The 13,685-nt window shown below is 42.4% G+C and overlaps 1 protein-coding gene across 9 annotated transcripts in view; it reads right to left on the bottom strand.

The window, feature by feature from the left end:
* Window positions 1-80: 80 nt before the first annotated feature.
* Window positions 81-13,685, bottom strand: part of LOC114876837 — a 40,757-nt gene continuing 27,152 nt past the window's right edge. For 6 of the 9 annotated variants that reach the window (XM_029188690.2, XM_029188693.2, XM_029188696.2 and 3 more), the window contains 8 exons: window positions 10,981-11,369; window positions 9,033-9,381; window positions 8,611-8,954; window positions 8,154-8,529; window positions 7,628-7,880; window positions 7,367-7,552; window positions 6,477-6,614; window positions 81-3,463 (listed from right to left, as the gene is read on the bottom strand). In XM_029188690.2, coding sequence (XP_029044523.2) covers window positions 3,230-3,463; window positions 6,477-6,614; window positions 7,367-7,552; window positions 7,628-7,880; window positions 8,154-8,529; window positions 8,611-8,954; window positions 9,033-9,381; window positions 10,981-11,369 — 2,269 coding nt within the window. In that variant the 3' untranslated portion in view covers window positions 81-3,229. Of the gene's footprint in view, window positions 3,464-6,230; window positions 6,370-6,476; window positions 6,615-7,366; window positions 7,553-7,627; window positions 7,881-8,153; window positions 8,530-8,610; window positions 8,955-9,032; window positions 9,382-10,980; window positions 11,370-13,685 lie in introns of those variants that run through there. The other 3 variants (XM_029188699.2, XM_029188698.2, XM_029188700.2) reach the window with 3 other exon arrangements.

Here is a 13,685-nt window from a genome sequence, read left to right as displayed (position 1 = left end):
TTTTTGAAAAATGGTCCGGATTGAAATTTTTCTTCGTCGTAACGAAAGGGTTAATCCTCTCGATTTACCATTGACGAAAATCCATGTTTTTCTTCATTTTTTATTAATTCACTGAGAACAAGTGTATGGACAGCTTACTAGTATCTAATAAATAAATAATCGTAACTGTTTATGTGTCCGCATAAAAAAAGAATAGGAACGTTCGACGTGTAACGCGACTGATTGACGTCGAAACGTTCGAAGGATAAGTAAAAAAATTTGCGCTTTCTGCCGTTCTCGGCCAGTTCCGATCTCGTTTCTCACGCAACGCAAAAAAACAGATCGTTCGTTTCTTAAAGTAACAACATAATCGTGTGATAAATGTTTCGAAGAATTGAAACACGATCGTGGTTCACGACGATCACCCTCGTAATACGCTGCTTTGGATCGAAATCTTGAAAATGGTGTCGTAAAGGCGGCACGGATGCTAAGGGGACACTGTTCTGAATATAAATTACTACGTGCGGGATTAAGGCGAACACCTGGACGCGTAATATACAGGTGAGAAGTGGATTAACTTAGCACGATGAAAGGAAAGATAAGGAGCAACTAAATTACGATACGTGGACTGTGTTTTTCTGGCCAATCTACACACCTACATATACATATCTCGACTTCGGAAAAAATTACACCGTTACAGCCATACATTGTTCTATCACGCTTATGTACAGTCACACGATTGCTGCATTAAAATAAGAAAGAGAAAAATTAATTGCTACTCCCGCGCGTTCATTCCCTACGATCGAACCTAATTAGGCAGAAATTGATAAATGAGAACAAAATCACTTAGTATCTGTATCATCAAAATTATAGAGAAAGTTCTTAAGACGTCGACTGCTACGCAAACGTTAGTGAAAATTTCATTACAGTATTTTAATGATTTTAATAAATCTTAGAATATTTCATTATCCCAATTAGCCATCATTTCAAATGCCTAATAGAAATATTTCTAATCAGAAAAATCAACTAATTTCTAATAATATGGGTAATGGTTTTCTATGGAAATTCAGATGCCACTTAAATATGGGTTACATGGCAGTCAACGTGATAAAGAGCCATCATTTTATTCTCATTTATCGATGTTCGTTCTTCGATCGATGCACGACCAGGGTTACATTAGAATCAGGGGCAAAAGTTTCATTGACAACGTTTCACTGATTTATTACTTATTACTTCGATTGAGTCATAAATCAATCGTCGAAGATCAAAGGCTTCCACGAAATTCCAGCACGCAAATCGCAAGTTCCAGTGGTACAATAAACAAGAATGAAGGAAAAGAATAATTGATTCAGATTATCAAACTGTGTCAGTAAAGTAGCAGCAATGAAAATAACGTGGACGAAACGTTTGTCGGTGACTCGAATGTGACCCAGGCGATCGAGAGTGACACGACGCGATAATCAAGCGTCCAAGCGTCGCGGTTGTCAGTCGATTTATGTATGTACACACGTATAAATAATCAAGGCACCAAGGGAATCAACAGTCAATAAATAACGCGGCCTGACACGCGTCATCCTGCCTCAACTCGAGCGGAACGACGCTTCGTGAATTATTTTTCTTTTCATTTCATTTTCATTGATTTCAACGCGCAAGTAATAAAATAAAAATACAATCGCCAGCACACGTGTAATGGATAACGCGTCATTCTGCGCGCTTGAGAGTTACTTAATTAATGTTATTTGGTTGGACGAGCTCTAATTACACCTTAAACTTAAGTGAGAATTATGAAAAACTACCAGGGAGGGTGCCTCGAGACCGTCGCTTTCTACGGGAATGTCAGTTTCGACAAACGTGTCTCGTTTCAGGTGTGTTAATACGATTAAAATAATACGATCGGGGTATTAAAAGAGTAATAATAAGGCGTTATTAGAAACGATATGGATAATTAAAATAATAGGAATCATTCTGGTTTGACCCGCAACTCACGATCCTCTTTCAATCTCAATCGTTCTTGAACGGAACTTTTAGGCGAGCACGATATTTAAAAAAAAATTATATACATATAAGTTTAAAATAAACTACGTGACGATGTTGCCTAGTTCAAGAAGAACGGCGAAACAAAAATCTGCACGGTCTTCTTTGGATCTAGGCGATTCTTTCTTTTAACCTTCTAACGTGTGACTAATATATATTTGATGTCACGAGAGTCCATAACTACGATAAGACCAGTTTTCGTTCTTTTCTGCGCATCGTCGCTCTGATTGGCGATACTCCCAGACGAAGTGGAAACCGATTGGCGGAGAGCTCGCTGCGTTCCCCCACCATCCTCCAACCTGGGCGTCGTTAGTTATGGACTCTCGTGGCATCAAGTATAGACTCCTCTATCATCCTGCTGATCATTAATATCCTCTTGCAATTTCTTCTCTATACAATACGTCATCGTATAAATATAAGTTACTCGATGAAACGCGATATAGAAATACGATCCGATAGCTCTACGCGAGTAACTTCTTATTAAAATGAAAAAACATAATTTCTATAGACAAAAGGCAGTCTCTGAGCCATTATTTTTAACCACATCGAATAAATCCATTCCATCGTCAAACATTAAAACTCGTCGTGATTAACTTGCAAAAAAAGAAACGCGAAACACGAGCTTGAGAATGCCCAAAACGTTTGAAATCATTAAATATCGTAGAAATCGAACGACACCGTAAATCGATATAAAACGTAACAAGATTAGCACGAAACATCACAGCGTGTAAAATCGAAGGGAAACGAAGGGTGCGTAGAAACGTTAGAACGTACCTTAATTAAAATTGTAAACTGCTAAAAAAATCTTGCTTCGATCACCTTATTGCATCGATGTAGGCAAAACTGTCCGTTCTATCGACCGTATTAAAGGGAGCTTGATCATGGCCGAAGCATAATCAGCGATTCTTTATAATCAACTTCCTACGAAATCGTCTGACGCGTAATCTGCGGGCGACCAGACGCGAAAAACCGTGGGCGAAATCGCGTCCGTTCTCTTTTCACAACGCGAGTATTTTTTTTTTTATTTAATCGTCGTAAAATACGATGAGCATCACCGATCGAATACGATCGGTTCACAAAAGCTTTTATTAATTATGCACCAGACAGCTGAATAATCGAGCCGTTTGAGAAAAGGAAACGCGTTAAAGATTATCGTGCTTTGATTTGGCTCGAGGCGTTTGATTCCCTGCCATTATTTCCTCTCTTTTTCTTATCGTTACGTGTCCGGAGCGAAAATCTTGACGGTGTTCTCGGAATTTTGCGCGTTCGACCGCATCGCCCGCCTTCGTTCCTCGATTAATTGCCTTCGAGCCTGCTCGCGAGCTTCCCGAGCTTTTTTGTTCGCCTCGCTGTTCGCCGTCGATTTTACTTTGTGAACAGGCGTGACACGACGTTTCGTCGTGCTACCGTTTTGCGGAGCCGCGGCTGTCTTCTTCTTCTCCGGCACCGTCTGAAAAAGAATCGAGACGAATGATTAGAAAGCGAACTGGTTCGATAACAGCGCGCATTTGGAAAGTGGTCTTCTGTTTACAGGATGATTCAGATAAGGTGTAGACCAGTGTTTCCCAATGTGAGGTCCATGACCCACAGGGGGGCAATTCGAAAATGGACTTGTCCAGAGTTTAAGTTAATAATTACTAATAATTAAAATAATATAAAAAAATCTGTCATTAAAATTATTTCCTACTTAAATTTCGGTTCTCCATTATACTTACTGTGTTTCCTCAACAATTCTCTAGCGATTTCTTTGTGAAACCTATCATTTAAGTTTCTTCAGTGAACAATTCAATTTTTGAATATTAAAAATTATGTTTACGTTACATAGGGGGTACAAGAATTTTAGAAAGGCTTAAGTGGGGCATGGTACAAAAAAGGTTGGAAAACACTGGTGTAGACTCTCCATGGTAAAAGGAATTCTGGAACGTCGCTTTTCAGGAATTAAAATGAAGGAAACGTACTTGGGTTGAAAGGATCCGCTTCAAACTTTCCACATACAGCTCTCTTCTATCTCCATTCACACTTTTCACAAACAGGGTAGGCAGACTTAAAGTACGCGCACCGAAAGAACAATTTTATTTCACAAATGCAAGAAGTATACATTCCATCAATCTCTGATAATTTTATTACAAATTGTACAAAACCCTGGGATCCAGCAGTCCCAGATGTCCCGACTTCATTTTCAGGAACAATAGAACAAGACTCAGAATACCGTACATGTACAAATACAAAGATAATCGACAAAAATTGCGATTTGATTTCAGGAACGCGCAAACGTGTTTCATTTTGACAAGTGGACTTTTGCTGTCCGATGGAACTTCGACGTTTTCCGGAAACAATTGCATGTATTTCAGGTCCTCCAGGTAACGGACCACGTTCATCTTCCTCTTCAACGGTAAATATTTGTCGAAATCCTTCGATCCGACGTTTTTACGACCGCGCAATGGAACGGTGAAGTCCGAACGAACGTGTTGAGAAATATCCATGACGAGGCTCGCGTTTACATTTGAAGAATTAATCTTCTCCGCGATCAAATCGTAGCTCAGCTTCTTGATGTTCGTGCGATTCTTCACCTTTGAATCCTCGTTTCTAGATATTCCAGCGGACCGAACGATCTCAGCGCTCAAAGAAGACATCAAAGAGGACAGGAAATTCCCGATCTCCGTCTCCTTCTCCGACCAATTCGTGATATTATTTGTTATATTATTTATGACAAGAGTGCTCGTATGCTCGTTACATAATGCACGACAATCGGACGGGAGGAAGCACTGAACAGAAAAATCCTGGTTCTCGTTCAGAAGATCCCCTGTGTCGCTCATGGCTGTCGTTTCGTCGCAGAGATTCAAGGATTTTATATCCTGGACATTGATTTCTTTCTCGGGAGAGTCTGTTCCTCGAGAAACGAGCTTCTTGGAAAATTCTTCTTCGTGGATCTTCAGGACGTGTTTCCTTTTCTTTTCGTAGACCTTCATTCGCGCCAACTTTTCTGATCCGTTTGCCACCGCAGAATTGTGAGACTGATTCTCAGCGTTGTACACTTGCCTCAATTGTCGAAGAGTTTCTGGAGATAAAGGGATAAAAGGTTTCGAGTCGCTCAATCGCCAACCAACGCTGTCGAACGTCTCAGAGGAGGTGTTTCTGTCTTCTTTGCATGTCTTCGATGGTTCTTTTATTTGCTTTAGCTTCTTCACGCTCCACGTTCCACGGAAAGTACAGTTTTCTTCAGGCATGTCTACTTTTTTATATGGTTTATGTCTATTTTCGATAGAGTCAATATTCGACCATGTTTCGCTGGAAACAGACAAGTTTTGATTAGTTTTAGAGACGTTTTTACTCAGATTCTCTTTCTTGACTGATTTTTCGTTGCTCGATCGAGGCAGTTTCTTCTTTGAATTTTCAAGTAACGTGCTTTTTGATTTTAAGGATTTCGTACATTTTTCAACATCACTGATCGATTTTCTTGGGTTTTTCACTTCGTCTAGAAATGTAACACTGTATCCACGATTTTTAGCGTTCCCTTTACGAGACGGGGAAAGGAAATTGTTATTCTTTCGAGAGACAGGAACTTTCTCCTCCTTCCTTTTATCGCGAGATTTTTGTTGATTAACAGTTGATTTAATTGGATCATTTCCTGGAGGTTTCTTCTCCGGAGTTCTCGATCTCGTTCTTCGACATTTTCCAGTCTCGACTTCACGACTGGAATTCCTTGCAACTGGGCTGCAAGATTTGGCTTTCGTTCGACCATTTTCCTTTCTTTTTCCAACAGATAAATCTCTCCTATGCGAAGAATTATAATTTTCAAAATTGAATTTATTCCGCTTCTCCTCTTTTATCAGCCTCTGAATGTTCTCCGTCAGTCTTTCAGAAATTTCTTGCACTTTCTTATCATTTCGCGATTGAGTTTTATCAGTTTCCTTTTTAAATAACACCTGCACGTTTGATAATTTTCTTCTCGAAACGATATCATTTTCAAAAACGTCTCTGCGAGAGAAGAAATTGCTGGATGGGTGTCTTGATTTCTCGAAACGAAAGGCATTTATATCGGAATTCAAAGTATGGACATAATTCACGACGTAAGAAGTGCAATGATTAATTGGGAAATCATCTTCGGGAGACTCGGATAGGAACGGGTTGCTGTCTTTACGTTCAACGTCGTTTTCCATCGATCGCGGTTCGTTTTCTTGGAAATTCGGGGAACTGGTTAATACTTGAAACGCGTCGTCGCACAAACGAGCCTCGAGGGGTAATTGTTCGGTGGAACGAGACGAGCGTTTCGTTTCGCAAATGGATTCTTCTGATCCGTAAAGCGTCGAAGTTTCGAATCGTACACGTTTATCGCTAACAGAGTGAGACGATGATCTACAGGAAGGTTTAACTGGTTTTATATCACCGGTATTTTCTTTCGAGGGAATCTTTCTTTTCGAAGGCTTCGAGGAAGAAGGAGGTGTCTGAGAAACTGAACATACCTCTTGCCACTGGGAATTTCGTAATTTTTCGATCTGGTTGAACAGCTCGTTTACTTGGACCACCTGCAGCATCACCATGTCCCAGAAGCCGGCCAGATCCTCGTTCGTCGTTGGAAATTCTTCCCCTGGAACCTGATTCTGAAACGGAGATGCAAAACGTGTGCAATCCACGTGTCGTAAAAATTAGATACTCTTGGAAATTTTCAAGACCTGGAAAACCTTGATAAATGTCTAACTCCCTGGAAGCAACTACCAGCCTATTGATAACACTAGATTTACGGAACCCGTCAATTTGACGGGTTTTCGATTTTATGCTTTAAAATTCTGAACATGTAAATATTATTCTTTAGACAATGTATATTGGTTTTTAATGATATAATGCAACAAACATATGTTTCTACTCGGTTTCACTGGAACATCTATATTTTATTATTTCTCGATGTTGCATACCTATTTTTACGAAAATCAGTCAATTTAAATAGATCAATTATTGTGCAATAAATACACGAGCAAATAAGTTTGAATGATTGTTCACAATTGTAAATATAGAACCCAGGTGTCTGGGGTAGGGACCGTCCACGTCAGCCCCACTGAGTTCTAGTGGACGGTTCCCGAGACGAAACGCCATAATTTTTCCACCGTCATCCTATACAAATAAATGTAACAAGTATGTATGTGGAAAGTGTACATCCAAGATAGAGTTTACATGTAAACAATGTATTGAAGACAACAGTAAATAAAAATCTATAGATTTTAAATAAATAATTTACAGAAAAATTGCATTCTAATATACCCGTCAAAAAGACGGATTTCAGTAAAAAATGGTGTATAGTCAATGTCTGTAAATCTAGTGTTAATCTTATTAGCAGAACGCTGCCCCGAAGACTTACAATATTTTTCTGACACAATCCCTCGAACTGTTGCATTTTCTGGGAAGCCAGTAACCTGGCTTTGCCCGCAGCCGAGCGCAGTTTTCCGGCTGCCTCTTCCGGAAGTGCGACGGTATCGCCGCTGGCCAACTCCGCTTCCGCCGACGCAGCCAACAACAGAAGCCTGTCCGTCTCCTGTTTCAACAGCTGGAACAATTCGCACGTTCGAACATGAATAGACAGTTTCCTATCGCGTTCCTTTATTTTTCAATCGACGCTTACCTTCATAAAGTAATGTCCATTTTTCTCCTCGACCGTTTTCTCCGCCTCTTGAACCTGTTTCGCCACGTTCGTCGAACTAGCGCTCGGTTCCAAGACAGGTAAGACTACTTTTGGTGCAGCCGGCTGCTGGTCTGGGATGCTGGTCACGCTAGAATTAAGCTTCTGTGCACCGCTCTCCGCGATATTTCCGTCTAAATTCGAAGCCGTTGGTATTTTTGCTTTCTGCTCGACTTTCCGTGACACCGGCGTTACCCTGGGAAGCAGAAAACCGTAACTGTACCACCGTTTCACTTTAAGGGGTTAGGCCACTCTAGAATTTTGAAAAAATTGAAATTTTTTTTGCTTAAAAGGTGCCTTGATGTCTTAAAAATATGGCAAAAGATTTTAAAGTTTATTAGTTGCAAATAAAGGCATGCTTACAGAATTTGGATTTATCCCAAAAATTCCCAAAATATGTCAATTTTTTCTTGCTCTAGAGTAGCCTAACCACTTAAGATTGTTATTAACTGTATCTTCGAGTACATACCTTTGGAGAGGTTTCAGAACTTGTTCAGAACCATCAGTGGGTCTTCTTGGGCTGACCACCGGAAGCTGAGCCCGAAATTCGGGTCTCAAGTGTCTCAACACTGGTAGATTCTTCAAAGATTCCTCCGTATTCGCATTGTCCGCCGTCGCGTCGTTGTTGTTGCCGGAATTATTGAAACTATTCTCGCTGGTGTTCAGCCTGCTGGTGCTGCGTTTGTAGAAGAACCCCTGGGCGAGTGCCCCAGGTCCGTAAAGCCGTTCCACTCGTTGCTGAATGAACGATTTCTCGCTGCTCGAACTGTTGTTCAATACTTGGCTCTCCACCTCGACGTTCGAGCCGTTCAATATGCTCGTATCGCTGAACGAAGCGTTCGATACTGTAATTAAGAGAGAAAGGTGTTGAGAAAGACGGCTGATTAACAGGTTAAAGGCCGCCGCGATATTACTAGGCTACTCACGATTAGACGCAACTTGTTTCGGCGACGAAGCCGAGAAACGCGAGGAGAATGATTTATTTTGTTGGCTACAAGACAGGATCTGCGACACTCCAGGGGTGCGTTTCGTCGGGGTGTTGGGTCGAATGGGGCTGACTTCGGTGAACGTCGAATGCATCACACCCTTGTCGACTTCGGAATACCCTTGACATATGCTGATCGAAGTTCTCGATTCTCTGTACGTCTCCAGTTTACACTCCTCCTTCAAGCCATTCGAGAAACCGTTTTGCCTCTCCATCGCTAAGGGTGAGATCGATTGACTCTTAGGCGGATAAGGGTGCGCTGGCACGTTCAGCTGTTCGTTCGATCTGCAAATGAATATTTTTAATCGAATCTGACAAATTTTCATCTTTCAGATGAAAATAAGTCGAAGAGGAAATTTCTACCTAAAACCTGCTGGACTGGTGTCTCTGTCGATCAGCCTGGTCCCAGGGCTACTGTCCCTCGATCGAAACCCTTCCCTCAACTTGCTGTCGTATCTGTTGATCCCCGAATAACCGCTGATGCTGCAAGCTAGGCCCAAGTAACTCGGTTTCTTCACTGTCAGCTGCTCTGGCTCTGGGCTGTCTCGATGACCATTGCTGACGTTCAACTTCTCATCCGGGCTCAGATGGGATTTCTGCAGCGTTTCGCTGCTTCCGTTCGTTAGATTGCCTGGCGAGGATACCGAATCACCGTTGCAAGACAAGTTCAAACTGTGCAACGTCTTCTTCGAGATGCTATCTACAGTGTTCTCTGGAAATTAGAAGCTTCTATTGAAAGCACACGGCTTTCGTCCTACATTCCGACTGACCCTGTTTCTCGCGTCCCTAAATTTATGCACGAGAAAGAGCGCTAGCCTGTGATATGGAAATTTGAAAAGCACGCAATGTTGACTGCAACCTTCGCGTCGTCGTATGCCGCACTCACGGATCGAAACGGATACACTTAAGCACGAATCCCATGAATAAGGTTAACCAGAAAGCTTGACGGAACGAAACCGTGTTCCCGGGGAATAATCGAACCGGCTAGAGTGTTAAGAGGACGATACGTTAGAAAGTTTGAAACGTGCTCGTTCGAAACCCGACACAGGAATAACCCTGGAATGGCAAGAGGCTGGCCGAGTGGCGGAGCAAAAGAGAAGATCGCCTCTCTCTGCATCTCCTCTGGTCTTCTTGGCACCGAGGATAGAAAAGAAACCGTGCCCTGCACTTGCTGCACTCGTCGACGATCTAAATTCGATCGGCACCGAGACCGGAGCAAAAAGAAACGTTCCACAGAAACGGTGGAGGGAACCGGTGACCTTGAACGTTCCAAGATCGTCCCGGCTAAAATTCGTCCAAGTGGAAGGTCAACAACGACCTCGGCATTCCTACTCTTAACCTTAACTTTACGAGTTCTAACTAAAAAAGAAGGTTAAAGTTGCAGTTGACATCTTTCGATGGCTGCAGTTCCATGTCTCACCGCCCGTAGAACCAAAATTAGAATATGTCCCCTGATAGATCTCGGCGGGTCTTGTCGAATGAGCCTAGTCCCAGGTTGCGCACACGAATAATGAAAAAGATATAACAGGTTGAATTTTTGTATTTTTTACTTCAAAGGAAGTTTAAAGTTCCTATTTATAATAGCGGTTGAGTGGCGCATAGGTTCTTCGACAGCGAGATCGGGAGACCTTAAGCTAATTGTAAGACCTAAGGCTCAATCGCATTTCCTCTCTCGATTTAATTAGGTTAAGTTAATTTTTTCATTTGCGCAACCTGAGATTAGACTCATTCGACAGGATTCATCGAGACCTTTCAGAATATATACAGGGTGTTAGAAAATTCCCCGAAGACCTTTACACCGTTGGATAGATCACGAAAAATCGAAGCGAAAAGTCCTGTAGCATTTTTTGATGGGATCAGTAGTTTAGCCACATTTGGTTGTTGAAAATTGACCAATCAGCGCGCAGCTTGAATGAGTAGGAGTGGCTCGGCTCTCGACTCTCGGCGTCGCTCAGTGGCGGCAGAAGAGGCTAGTCCCCTACTCCGCGGGTCATGCCACTCAAGCTGCGCGCTGATTGGTCAATTTTCAACAACCAAATGTGGCTAAACTACTGATCCTATCGAAAAGTGCTAAAGAACTTTTCGTTTCAATTTTTCGTGATCTATTTAACGGTGTAGAGGTCTTCAGGAATTTTTTAACATCCTGTATATATTGTCCTATTTTGGGGGCGATGAAACACGGAACTGTATCTCTTTCGATTACTAGATTCTAGAGCTAATTAGCGTTTAGTTTCTTATTATCTATTCGCGGCAAAAAGCATAGAGAACAGATTATAGCCGGGGCAAAACGGTAGACATCGAGATAGCCAACCTGATCGGTCGGACGCGGATTGGTCGACGTCCAGACTGCAGCTGCCGATGCTCTCCTGGCTAGTCATGTTAGGATGATGTCTGGTGACGACGCCGGTTGGGATTTTCGGGTCCGGATCGAGACGACGGTAATTAAGAGGTTGAACCGCAAGGGAGACCGGCCTTGTGCGGCGATTCGACCTGATGCCGCCGGTGCCGGGGACCGACGGCGTCAGCGTCGCGGCGCAGCAATCGCCAATGTCCTCCAAGCCCGCTACCTCGCCGCCACCGCCGCGTGTTTGTCCGGTAGCTCGTCCACGATCCTCCTCCCCGCGATCCTCGTGCACACTGTTGATTTTTCGTTTCGTTTCGTTTTGTCCCGCGATCTCATTTCTTTTTCCTTTCCCATCTCTTTTTTCGAATAATTAAAAATCATTTTCATTTAATGCTTCGATGCTCTGGAACTCGATTCTTTCAGCCTATAAACTTGGATGTTACAACCATAAATCACGACCGATTCATTGGCAATTATCGAACGAGCAATTTTCTGTATTTTCCAACGGGTAAATTATCAATGCCACGAGAAAGCGGAACGAATTATCATTCAGTTCGAGTGGTTCCAGCTGTTTTGTTGGGAACCGAATCAATAGGCGGAATCAATTTCTTTTAACAGTTCCAGAGCATCGGTAATACTAGGTGGAAGCTGGCGCTACTTTGTAAGCGAATCAATCTCTACTTTCACCGTACCCTTTAATTAACGATAAAGCGATCATTAACTCGGGAACTTCGACTTCAACATCATCGAATCGCGATTAAAACGAGTTAGATCTCGTAAAAGTGATCCGGAATGATTGTTTCACGCTTCGTTTCACCGTGATGAATCTAAAAATCGAACGAAACGATCGCTCGATTATTTAACGAAAATTTATGCTCCATCATTTTTCTCGGTTGACTAAGTAAACGAATTTTATCGACGCGAATCAGGGAATAAAATCGGTCCCGGGACTTTGAAAAGCAAATAACCGACCGGCGAACTGATCCCGTTGGGATCTAATTTTACGATTCGACCGGTGGCAGAACGCAGACGAGACGGACGTAATAAATCGACGTTGCTGTTAGTATACAGCACGAGCTTCCACGTTTTCTTCTCTTAACATAAAGTCTACTTTTTATTACAACGCATATTCACGTGCCTGCAAATAGCGAACAAGACACGAAGCTCTGCCGGGTGTATCGTTCCTTGCAATCGTTTTCTAATTACCAACTTCATTATTTCGCTCGAATTAACCCGACGCTATTTGCACGCTGATTACAGAACCGTGTCGGCTAAGTGCACAATCGCGAGGCAGTGCAAGCTGGTGCGTATCGCTCGAGAACGCGGATCACGCTGAAAGTTTTGAGAATTCATCGATACAGAGAATAATACTCTCAGGGTGATTCGCGTACGATTCGCTTTGAAGAATCGCATGCACTAAAGGGTAGAGGTGTGCGAGTACTCGTAATTTACAAGCCGGGCTAAACTCGATTCGATTGTTCGAGCCGAGCCGAGCGCTTGAATTTGCCGAATTATCCGAAATCGACGAATGTTTGAAACAAAAATGAGCTACTCGAAGATGAATTTTCAGCTCGAATATTCGAGTAGCTCGTTTTTGTTTCAAATAGTTCATCGATTTCGAGTAATTCGGCAAATTCAAGCACGCGGCTCGATTCGAGTGACCGATCATTGTTTGACTCGAAATTTACAAGCCGAGCTGAATTCACTTCGATTGTTCGAGTCGAGCCGAACGCTTGAATTTGCCGAATTACTCGAAATCGGCGAACTGTTTGAAACAAAAGTAAGCTACTCGAAACTTCGAATTACTTGAAGATGAATTTTCAGCTCGAATATTCGATTTTTTGAGTAGCTCGCTTTGATTTCAAGCAGTTCGTCGATTTCGAGTAATTCGGCAAATTCAAGCGCTCGGCTCGGCTCGACCGACCGATCATTCTTTGACTCGAAATTCGAGTACTCGCACACCTGTACTAAAGGGACGGTAAGATGATAGATTGTGCGAAACAAGAAATCGCTACTGTACAATGGATCGCTTTTTGTTTCGTGTTAATTAGGCCTCGCGTGGATTAATTGAGTGCTTCACATCGTGTGCGGTTGCAGTTTCCGTACAGGACATACACATTCACGTACAATTTACAATTTTCGATTTTCAATTTTGTTAACGAGACAAGACTGTTAGTTGTACAGGCGGATATCATAGAAGACCAGTCACAATTTTCAAACGATAGACAAAGTTTTCTAGAAGATTTGGGTGGATATTTTCAAGGGATTGATTGTCACCCTCAACACAGTGAATTACCCGAAGGTGAACGAGAGTGGCAGTCAAAGTGTTAAGAGGTCGTTGCATGTGTGCCGTGCAGCGAAAGCTGAAATATGCCGAGATAGTGCAAGGTGATCGAATCATGCTTGATCGCGACTGCGTTGATGATGAATGTGAACGCATACGAGTTGGGAACGAATAGACAGGGTCTGTAGAAAATGTCAAGGAGTCAGAAGAATCTCTCGTGGCGAACATTATCAACTAATTCTCGGTGAAATCGTTAAAGAGCACGATTTACGCAACTGCTTCGAGGGAGTAGGGAAAATGAAGAGATGTCGCGACATTTTAACGATGCCTTTAATGCAAACAGTGAAACTCTTGTTGAGACCAGTCTCCGAGTCACGAGAACTCGTTA

Source organism: Osmia bicornis, chromosome 14, assembly GCF_907164935.1.
Source record: "Osmia bicornis bicornis chromosome 14, iOsmBic2.1, whole genome shotgun sequence".
Taxonomy (NCBI): Eukaryota; Metazoa; Arthropoda; class Insecta; order Hymenoptera; family Megachilidae; genus Osmia; species Osmia bicornis.
The sequence above is the reverse complement of the archived record's forward strand: the minus strand, read 5'-3'. Positions and strand labels throughout refer to the sequence as shown.